The sequence below is a fragment of the Diabrotica virgifera genome, chromosome 3 (genome assembly GCF_917563875.1).
Source record: "Diabrotica virgifera virgifera chromosome 3, PGI_DIABVI_V3a".
Taxonomy (NCBI): Eukaryota; Metazoa; Arthropoda; class Insecta; order Coleoptera; family Chrysomelidae; genus Diabrotica; species Diabrotica virgifera.
In genome coordinates, this window is record NC_065445.1 from 206,138,420 (window position 1) to 206,150,575 (window position 12,156).

The window sequence follows — 12,156 nt, forward strand, 5'->3', positions numbered from 1 at the left end:
CTCGTATTAACATTCACAGTGCTGCATTGGCGTTGATAGAAGATATCCTAGAATATTATAAAAACATTTTTAAATTTTTTTACAAATGTATATATAACCTCAAACCTTAATTGCCCAAATATTAATTAACTTGGGACCCTCTACCAGTATTACTTTATTTAGAAACATTATTTCGTCTCACAAGCCTTTCCCTGAAAAATCTTACTTACAAACTTGTAATGTTGATTGCACTCACTTCAGTTCAGAGGTTGCAAACACTGTACCTAATAAAAATTCAGAATATTTTCATGGATCAAAATAAAATTGACATTTTGATATAACATAGGATAAAGACTTCCCCAAAAAATAATAATAATAATAATAAATAAACAAATATCAACCTATTTAAAACAAAAAACACAGTTGAGAGTGTTTAGAGATTTCTAAAACATTCGTCCTCAATCGGAAGACAATTTGTTTATAACTAAAAACAAAAAAAAAAGAGACGTATAAAGCAACATCTACCCAGGCGTTGAGTAGATAGATATAACATTTTTTTAAATTAAAAATATAGACACTAATATTTTTAAAGTGTAAAGTGTCAGACATGCATCTACCTCAGCGGGAGTTAGAACTGGATTATAGAAGATATTAGAGAGACGGCGAGATGGACAGAAAATTCTCAAGTATTCAATATTTTTTATAATAAACCTCTAGCAAAAGATTACGGACTCTTTGCAAAACCGTATTGTCTGGTGAGTCCATGTAATTGTATGTAATTGTAATTATATTACATGTGTAGGTTACTAATATTAGTAAGAACATTAATTTTCTTATTATGTTTATTTGTACCTGGTTGAAAGTACACATCTCATATAATTAAAATATAAACATGAATCTTAATTAATAATTGCTCTAATATATTAGTTAGGTATACATATGTATATATTTTGTGTAAAGTTTCTAAAAAAAAAAAAATTGCTAAGTACTATTCATTTTTGGATTGCAATGTACTTTTGTTTATTTATCACACAATATTGTTTAATCTTTCAACAGCCTACCATAAGTACAAATGTTCGAAATGTTATGTGAAGGACAATTAATTGATTGGTTGACTTACCTGTTAAGGAGGGACAATCATAATTGTCCTATCTTACATTTCGAACATTTGTACGCTCCCCCCCATTGATTCTTTTGAACCCACCCATGTCTTGTGCGATAAAAATAAAATAAAAAAAAAAAACAGTGATGCGCGGACGTCACTTGTCACGAAGCTTAATAATCTTCTTTTTCTTCTTCTGCTTCTTTAAACTGTGATCAGCGGCCCGAAAAGGGCCATACCATAAGTACAAATGTTCGAAATGTAAGATAGGACAATTATGATTGTCCCTCCTTAACAGGTAAGTCAACCAATCAATTTATTATATTAAGATACCATAAAAATATAGCTTTAGTTTCTCGATATCCCTTTAACTCTGTTACATTTTTTGGTGCTGTCTGGAGACTCCAAACAAATTTTTGAAAAGTTTGAGTAATTTTTCAATGGGCCAAAACGGCAAATTTTTCCAATTTTTCAATTGCTTCTACAGAGGAGTTTACTGGTTCAGAAATATTTGACAAAAATCATAATTGGTGTTCAATCGAAGTCAGTTTTTGAATTTTTTCAAATTTTTAGAGCGCTATGAAACTCTATATAATAGAAGAGTAAACCTCGATAAAAAATCCGCAACCACACGGTGTCAGACGATCCATGCCTGAGTGGTGAATGACCTATGTCAGACGGCAGCAAACGGAGCGCTCGGAGAACTGACGAAATCCTTTGAAATTCAAGCCTTAGCGTGAGCAACGGCGCACTGCCTCGCCGGACAGTATAATTCGCCCCTACTCGTGGGAACTATACAAATAAGTAATTAATCACGTTAGAAAAAATAAAACAAAACGAAGGGACAATGGAGTGAGTCACCATTGGTGATGCAGCTGAAACAAGCTATGAAGGAGATGATAATATGGTGTTCATAAGTATTGAAGGGGACAAATGGAAAGTATTCAGCGAATAAGAAAAGAGGAAGGAGCAGACTTCGGAAAAAGGGGATCTGTTGAAAGAATTCCGGTGAGGGACCTGAACAAAACGGATATTTCAGCGGAGGCAACCTTGCAATGGAGCTGAAATGAGCATTAGTGAAACTAAAAACCTTAAAAGAGTGACCGAAGGCATGGAGGGTACTTTCAGGGAAATCGCCGTCGGTAGCATTGAGAACCAAAAAAGAATAGTGGAGAAAAGCGCTGAGGAAGGAACGACTATAAGGCGGCAAGCGTGTCCACACAGAAGAAGAGTTCTTCCCCCAATAACTTGTGAAAGAAAGATACAAATGATCGCAAAGGTCCTGAACTCAGGAGAAAGAGGCTTTGAAAAAATTAACGACACTATAAAGTTGAGTTGGAAGACTTTACTCTACAGCCGCCCAACCGGGAAGAGGAAATAAATCTGCAGGCGACTTAGTAGTGGTCTTGGAACCTGGACTTTTAGGTGACTTGGAAAGGTCCCACGACCTGATCAGGAAAAACCGAAATTGGTTGTATGTGCAGGAGGTACATACAGACCAGGAGAGATACATCCAACTTAATTCTATGGTCACAATTAAAAGGTAAAAGCAGAAAAAAGAGAACCGGGGAAATCAATCGTCAGAATATTTTTATGGTCCCTGTAGAGAAAGGGGTGATGGAAATGGAAAGGGACAAGACACTACTGGCAATTATTTCTAAATTGAGGGAAGACGTGGAGACACTGGAGATTAGAGAGGCGTCCCTAAGAGTATAGAGGAGGCTACAGAGTTAGGAAGCTCCTGGAAGTCGTCTTTATGGGTATGGACCTTCACCTCGCGCTGAAGGAGTATGAACGTGGTGACGCAGAAGGTGATCGTGAAGGGAAGTGGAATATCCTACGCAGAGTAATCCTCAAGCTAAACTAAAGTAGTGCGGATACGAGGAAGGGTCAAATTGGCGTCAAAAGCGCTAGGAAGACTAGGAACGGGACCTAAACCTCGAAGTGGCATGGAAAGAACAGGCCAAGCGCATAAAGGAGACAATCGTGGCACGCACGGAGGGAAAATTAATAGAGAACATCCGGGACTGTCAGGAACAGGGGGACATATTTGATATAGACGGAAATATCACAAAGGAAGAAATCCTGAGACAGGCTCGAAGGTATACCGGCAGCAGAAAATCTCACACATCAAACCTATGTTCGGAGAGACGTAATAGTAAATCCTTTCTGGACATCTCGCTAGTTTTAACGTCACTTCTAAATAGGGTCATAATTTGGACTGTTTTTGAAGGAGAATCGCTCAGTTCACATAAGTATGTGAGTTTTGAACTAACGAGCAAAAGGAAGAAACGGAAAGATGGGGATATTGATCTAAAGAGGTTTTTTAAATGAGGAGGTTTTTGAGAAGGATGCTTTCGGCTTGATTGGTCAGAGATGCGAGGATGTGAGTAACATAAACCATGCTATTTTCGAGCTATGTGTGTTAAATTTTGTTGTATAGTCGGTTCTGAAATTCGCTAGAAAATTTAAACCAAATATAACAAAATTCAGTTTGGCAACATTGTGTGAATACCAAGTCCTCTGATATCAACAAAACCGTAATATTTAGTCCAGACAAATTAATATACACCAACAAATATGAGATATTTTAACCCTTATCCGGGCAACACATTTTATTTACGTAACCGGGCAACTCGGGTCCATTGGGCCCACGATTGTTCTTGAATGTACTATTCATATTTACCCATATATTTCTAATATTCTTTTTTGATTTTTTATTAGAGTTAAATTTAAATTGTCTAGATTAAAAAAAAGGTGCTACTATAGTATGCGGTCTACCTCGAGGGTGCGATCTACATGAAGGATTTGCACAAAATAATGAAATGCAAGAAAATTTTTGTAGTAAAAATATTTATTCACAAGTAATAAACATTTGGAGACAAATAAATACTTAATTAATAAATAAATAAAAACTTTTGTAAATCTATCCGGCCCTTTTATTTGAAAAGATGGGTTGATATTTACGCATACCCTGGAAAAAGATTACGGTGTTGCCTTTCATTATTGTGTGAAAATCTACCTGAGAAAAGATTATAGTAATTAGCAGCTCATGTATAAAGTACCGACAAAAACAATCTTTACAAAATGAATAAAACGCATAAGTCAGAATATTATTATTTTACTTTTAGAAATTAATACTTTGTCATATCAATTTACTATTTTAGTTGGGACTAAGCCACAAGATTAGCTTATTCCCAACTAGAATGGCAAATTGATATGGCAAATTAAATTATTATTAAGTATTAGGTTAAAAAAACAATACAAATAAAAAAAACCATAGATTAGTTTTCGGGACATTTTATTCGCACTATCTACTTTCACTGTAATTCAATATAATTTTAGAAGCTTAGTTGTCGACACTAACATTGATATCAGACGACCGATAGCATATGCATTATTTTTTCAAAATATGTATATGTACCTACCTAACAATATTATTGCATTCCAACAACGATTATCAGTTTTTAAAATTTATTTAGAATATATATAACACCTATTATAAGCATCTCTTTGATGTTTACATCAAAGATATGTTTACATTGTTTGTTACACGTTTAGACTTTATTATTGGATTTCCGGAATCATGAAAGTCGTTTAGATAATCCAAAAAAACATTACCTGACTGCCAGATTACTTCTGTAACAAAGATGTAGATTTTAGGTATAAATACAAATAGGGTCCGACGGGCCCGTGTTGCCCCTTTACGTGACAAAATTCTCTCGACGCAATAGTTTCAAAAATGATAACGAATATTTTGAAAAGATTATGTCTATGCTGAAAGGAACATACTTCTAAACGAATTTAGTGATGCATAAAATTCAATAAATTTTTTTTATCAGTTTATGATAAAATAGATGGCGTCTCGGGCCGGTTGGACCCACCTTGGCCGGATAAGGGTTAATCAAATAGCGTTTCAAAAACGATGTGTATAATAATTTTGAATTCGGTTTCGCTAATGAAATTGGGAAATGAAATTTTTGTCCTTAAAAGTAGAAAAAAAGTTAAATTTCTCTTGCTTAATATTTTACGCTTTAATAATTTTAACTGTACTAATATGCAAGTTGACTACTAATGATTAATGGCATGTTTCAATATAGGCAAGCTCTTATTTTTAAAGGCCTCGTAACGAATTTCTTAAACATTTATACCAAACATTGAAATGGCTACTTTTGGCGCATTGTGACAAAGTTGCGTTTCTACTATGCCCACTGGCTTCATTGTGTAGGATTTTAGGACGCACCAATCCTATATGTATAATCTAGTTATAGAGCGTAGAAGACTGCACTCATATGTTAGGCCAATTGTGAGATGTAACACTCTTATATTATAATAGAAAGAGCGGATATTGATACCTACGAAAGGCGCCTGAATCGTAAAATTGGTCTTCGAGGGCGCCGCGCGTCGCATCTAAGCTATTTGATTATCTAATACCTGATACAAGGTTACAAGTTGTATTTTGTTGTACCCACTGGCTTCATTATTTAGGATTCTGGGGCACAACAATCCTATATGTATAATGTAGTTATGGGATGTAACACTGTTTGTATCAAGTATCAGATAATCAAATGGCTTAGATTCGACGCGCAGCTCCCTCGAAGACCATTTTTATAAGTAGGTTATATAAACAGCGGAAATTGATACGTACGAAAGGCGCCCATTACGTAAAAATTATCTTTGAGGGCGCCACGCGTCGTATCTAAGTATTCTATTACAATAGAAATAGCGGATATTGATACTTACAAAAGGCGGCAGAATCTAAAAATGGTCTTCAAGGGCGCTGCGTGTCGTATCTAAGTTATTTATTATAACAGAGACAGCGGAAATTGATACCTACGAAAGGCGCCCAAGTCGTAGGAATGGTCTTCGAGGGCGCCTATGCATTATAATAAAAACAGCGAATATTGATACATACGAAAGGCGCTCGAATCGTAAAAATGGTCTTTGAGGGCGCCGTGCGTCGTATCTGTGCTATTTGATTATCTGATACCTGATACAAGTTATATTTTGTTGTACCCACTGGCTTTATTATGTTGGTTTCTGTAGCAGTGTCTGTTTCTTCATTAAGTAAAAAACAGTTTTTAGGGGAATTGTAGCCACCTAATCTTTGTGTAAAGATTTAAAAAAAAAATTCAGCGTTTAATTTTTTTAATTCGGTGGTCCAGCGGCTCAATCCTGGCCTACCTAGCCATCAGAATAGATGGAACTTTTGTAGCTTGTCACCTGAGGTGTGAAGTTTGAAGACACATCGTTATGATAAATTTCTAATACCTAAGCCGAATTCTGATGAGCTAGGCATAGTGAAACATATATATTATTCTATTGGTACCCATTCATATAATGAGGGATTAACGATGTGCTCTTTTTATTTGGTTGTAAAATATATACATGTATATACAGTATGTAGGAACCATATGGAAACCTTTTTTATTATTCATTTTACGAAAAGAATTGATATTTCATAAAAAGTTCTGCATGGTCTAAGACCTAAGATTCAACAGTCGAATATCAAATTTTATGATTTATATAGGAAGTACGTCGAAAAATCTGAATTTCGCTCAAGAGTAAACTAGATTTATTTTTCAGAATATTGAAAATTTTTATTATGAAAAGTTGTTTGGAATTACGAACTATATTCTAATATGCAATTACAGCCTTCTTATAGAAAAGAAAATGTTTTTAAATATTTCTTAAATTGTGGATAACCAACATTATTTTCAGTTATTTCAATTATGATAACGCTTGTATTATTAATTATACGAAAAAACATTATTCATCATTAAAAATTTTGTATGGATTAAAACCTAAAATACAACCATCTTATATCAAATTTCATACAAGGTATATCAAAAAAGATAAATTTCGATCAAGAGTAAAGTACCTTTATAGTTTAGAATATTTCAATTAGAAGGATGTAAATTACATATCGGAACATAGATTTTAATTCTACACTTTTTTGTAACCTCAATTTTGGATATTATGAAAAATAAAGGTATTATAATTTACTCTTGGGCGAAATTCATATTTTTTGACATACCTCATATAAAATTGATAAATTTTTTTTATTGTAGGTTTTAGACTTAGACAATGCAGAACATTTTATAGAGAATAACTTTGTTTCGTAAAATTAATAATAAAAGAGTTTCATATTTGAAATAGCTGAAAATAATGATGATTATCCCTAATTTAAGAAAAATTTTAATTTCTTTTTATTAGAAGTATAAAGCTGAATAGAATAAAGTTCTTATTTCCAAACAACTTTTCGTAATAACAATTTTCAATATTGTGAAAAATAAAGCTACTTTACTCTTTAACGAAATTCATATTTTTCAACATACCTCGTATAATATAATAAAATATGGTAATTAATGGTTTAAACTCAGGTTTTAGACCATGCTGAGCTTTTTATGAAGAATAACTTCTTTTCGTAAAATTAATAATAAAAAAGTTTTCCATATGGTTCCAACTTACAGGGACATACTGTATATATGTAATGTATATACAGTTTCTGGTTATTGGGTTATGCAGCAATTGATAAGTGTACTCTTTTAAGTCTGTATTCCGAGTTTCCGAGCATGGACCAAAAGGGTCCATGATAAGTACGAAAGTATTTTTAAATTTTACAAATTACGGTTGAAATTATAAATTTAAAATTTAATGAGTAAAATTATTGATAAAAATGATGGTTAAATTTAAAATGAGTAAAATTATTGATCAAAATTAATTAAAAGTTTTAAATTACAATTTATACAAAATTAATTTATAATGTTGTTGACAAGTCAGAGTATTATTATTATTATCCAGATTTAGCCATACGGCTCACACTCCCTCTAAGGGGAAAACTGACTCATCCTATTGCTACGGTATCAAAAGGATTGAGCTCTGGTGGGACTCTTTCCGTGTTATCGAGCCCTAGGTGACTTGGTGTGCTGGAGTATCTCCCAGAAATTTTCATACACATCTGGCCATCGCAACTAGTACAGCTTTCTGCATGGTCTAATAAAGGTGTTCGTTTAGACCCAGCTTTTTTATGTTTTCAAGGAGGTTCTTCGGAATGACTCCAGTAGTAGATATAATAATAGGTATCGTCTGGGTACTTTGCATTCTCCATTGTTTTCGTATTTGTATTTCCAGATTCCTTCGTATTTGAATTTCCATATTCCTTGGCGATCTTTTCAGTTAATTGACTATATAGACTATTGTTGTTAGGTATCGCCACATTAATTATTGTTGTTTGTCTTGTTAATTTATTAACTAGTACGAGATCTGGTCTATTATGCGCCACTGTTTGGTCTGTGAGCACAGTACGGACCCAGTATAGCTTGCAGTTGCCATCCTCAAGCATACTCTCAGGGACGTATTGATAATATGGGAGATGGTCTTTTTGGATTTTTGGGTATGGAGATGGGAGAAGGATTTTTCCCACTGCGTCATGCCGTTCCTTGTATTCAGTTGCAGCAAATGCCTGGCAGCCCCCTGTAAGATGTTGGATGGTTTCTTCGGTTCGGCATTTGTCGTTCTGGATCTGAGGGTCTTGGATGATATATTTCAGGTAATTTTTAGTTGGTATAACCTGATCCTGAATGACCAATAATGAACTTTCTGTTTCAGGGAACATCTTTTCTGATGTCAACCAATAGTTCGACGCCGTATTGTCGACATAGTCTATGCTAGCCTCATTCGGATGTCGCCCGTGCAGAGGTTTGCCCATCCAGGTGCGCATTTTTTCGTCCTTAGTAAGGTGGTTTATGCGCATATCTGGTTCCCTCAGTTTGATCGGTGTTGTGTCATCTACTGCGCAAATAGCGCAGTGTAGAATAGATGTCTAAGCCTGCATCTGAAAATAAGTCCTTAAATTAGCAATCTGTTTATCTAATTGCTCACCTATATCCATAAGTCCTCTTTCTCCTAAATACTGCGGTAATGTCATTTGTTCTACTGCACTTTTAGGGTGGTGTTTTTGTGCTTTTGTGAGGTGTTTTCGTACTTTTCGCTGAAGATTTTCTATATCCGTTTTTGTTCACTTAACAATACCAATTTTTATTGTTAAGCTGTGAACGAAGTTGCTGTTTACCCTTCGTATAAACTCAGTAGTTATCTCAGTTTTCATTTGCTTATGGTCGATATTCCGCGCCTGCTTTACTCCAAGATATTTGTACATATCGTTGTCGCCCATGGCCTCGATGTTCTGGCCATTTTGAATATCGAATCCACCGGGCCGTACCTTTCCTCTTACTATATTCAAAACACGGCACTTGTCTAGGCCGAACTGCATACTAATATCATTAGAGAATGTTTCTACAGTTTTTAGCATCTGTTCTAGGTTCTTTGGTATTAAATAGTGGTTCACTGATTTAGAAATAATGGTATTTCCTGCATTTTAGAAATAACATTTTTAATTAATGCTGATAAGCACTCATGAATACACCAAAACTTTTTAAGCCAGAAGTTCTGAACTCCGTCTGGTCCAGGAGATTTAGAGTTATGAAGCTCTTTGATGACAGTTGAGACCTCTTTAGTCGCGAATGGTTCGTAGATAGCAGTAACGTAGTGGTGACAGTTGTGCGTCGTATCTTCTATCATATATACACTTGAAACAAGGTATGCAATAAACAACATTCGAAGATATGCTCACCAAATTTTAGAACGTATTTTGTCTATTATCTTCTGTATTTTAGTGTTTGTGTTAGAAATGTTGAGTGTCGTCAAGCTTTTTAATAAATAATCTCAACGACTAGTAAGAGTACCGATGCAATGTGATATTTTGTAAATATTTGCATATTTGTTTTGTCTTTATTACAGAGTCTTGATAAAGTGATTAAAAAATCCCGAAAGCTAGACAAAAAGTCAAAAGAGAGTTTCTTTGATAACCTGGCCAATCTTCTGACTGCAACCCTAGTAAACCAGTTGTTTGTTGATATCGACAGTGACTAATATCCAGTAATTCTTATATAGGCTTGTAAATATTGTACCTATCTTAGATTTTTAGTTACTTGTGTAGATTTTTTAATTTCAATTATCAGTATGAACACGAAACGAGCGTGCATGCCCACAGCCACAGATGTGTGAGTGAAACCAATCGACATACTCTAGGGGTGCGAAGATTGTGTTTAGTTTCAATATTAGTTAAGACATAAGAATAACATTCGAGCTGTTTGAACCAATTTTAATTACCTAATAGTTTAGGGAGAATTAAATACCCTTAAGGTTTTATGGCTTTTCGTTCTTCTTGGGAACGAGTTGGCATACAGAAAAAAGAACTAATTTAAGCATGAATAGGGGAAGAATCAGACGGTTTTTATTGGGGAAATAGGGTTTTTATTGATTGTCATTTGTTTCGAGCTTTTGTCATGTGTCACATAATATTAATATATCTACGGTATACGTCTTTAGCTTTTATCATTGGATATACCAACAACAATATACATATTGATAGATAAATCAGTTATCAGTCAGGTAACCGTTCCAAAATCGGTTTCCCAATTACCGTCATGGGACGATAACTGGGCGATACAATTACGAACATGCGCACAACAAACGGTACAAGTAGTTTCGTGACGGTTTCTGGACCGTCTAAAAGTTTATGTTGGAACAAACCTTATAGTATTGATTAAACGCGATTATTTCCAAATACATTTCTTTTAGTAAGAACACGTAAATTTTGGTCGCAATTACACAAACACTTTCACATTTCGTCAACTTATCAGTAATCTTTAATTTAGTTGTCTATTTAATTAATTAAACTGTTAAGCCTAATACGGACTTTTATTACGAGTGTCTTTAAGGAATCCTACACTTATATATTAATGTTAAGAAAATACTAAAAAAAAATTGCGATTTTTTGTGACTGATTCTTTACAATAAACACTTTTGTGAAGTTTTTACTCTTTCAGGAACAAAATGGAAACAACGCAGAAAAATTTTAACTCCGGCCTTCCATTTTTCAATACTTGAAAACTTTGTAGATGTGTTTGAAACCAATGGAAATGTTTTTATTGATATTTTAAAAAAGGAAGTAGACAAACCAAGTATAGATATTACCTCTTTTGTTTCTTTGTGCACTTTAGATATTATTTGTGGTACGTATGTTTAATCATATTATTATGTATATTACTTACATCAAACATTCTTCTATGTTTTTCCTTGTATTGGTATTGATTACTATAACTAACTGCTGACAACACATTCTAAGTAAAATTTGGTCATTTTATATGTATTGTTAAACTTTTGTTAAGTTGTTTATTTTACACTACAACTTTTAAAATTATTACAGGTTTATATTCTTGCACGATTCGACGACTTGCTATAATCACATCTTTAAGTTTTGTTAAAAATTTAAGTTTTTCTAAGAGTGTCGGCGCAAATATATTACGGCTATCCCTACTTTTTCTGCCTTTACACGGCAAATTACTTATAGTAAAAATTCACTGGCATGGATATGTAAACATTACTTGACAATGTTGTGACAATGTCATCGTATCCCGAATAAAGTACGTGCCTCCTAGTGGCGGGATACGGTCAACAATACATTGGCTTATAGGACAGTCCTTACAGTAGGGATCCTGGCCTATAGAGAAAAATGCAGGCGGGTGTGGGGTAATACTGCACTTTGGTTGCATTGGTTGTGTATTGGCTAAACGTGCAGGGCAGGGTATGGTGCTGATAGAAAAGGCATTCAGATATCAAATATCCAAACAAAATCTTTTCAGGCCATAAAAATGAAAAGACCTTCTCCAAAGATATAAAAACTTATACTGAAATGATGGCATCTCCTGAGGTAAAATATACCGGGAGTAAAATGAGCTTCCGTTAGGATCTTCGGGTGAGGACTACCTCAGGGGGAACACTATTGCAGGTTAAAAAAATCAGGATAGGGTCGTGGAATCCTGGTAGTCTTACAGGTAAGAGTCTGGAGTTAGTGGATGCGCTCAAACGAAGCAGAGTTAAAATTGCTTGCATTCAAGAAACTAGGTGGAAAAGTCAAAGGGCGAAAGAACTAGGTAAAGGTTACAAATTGTGGTATGCACGGAGTAGTAGCAGTTCAATACAGTTGTTCAGAGCTGCAGTCAACAAAG

General features: G+C 34.4%; 1 protein-coding gene across 2 annotated transcripts in view; it reads left to right on the forward strand.

Annotated features, from left to right (window-relative positions):
- The window catches only part of LOC126881508 (cytochrome P450 4d2-like), a 142,095-nt gene that overhangs the window by 34,837 nt on the left and 95,102 nt on the right, over window positions 1-12,156 (forward strand). The window contains exon 3 of one of the 2 annotated variants that reach the window (XM_050645801.1): window positions 10,975-11,160. The exons of the other annotated variant lie outside the window; for it this stretch is intronic. Coding sequence (XP_050501758.1) covers window positions 10,975-11,160 — 186 coding nt within the window. The remainder of the gene's footprint in view (window positions 1-10,974; window positions 11,161-12,156) is intronic. 2 annotated transcript variants of the gene reach the window in all.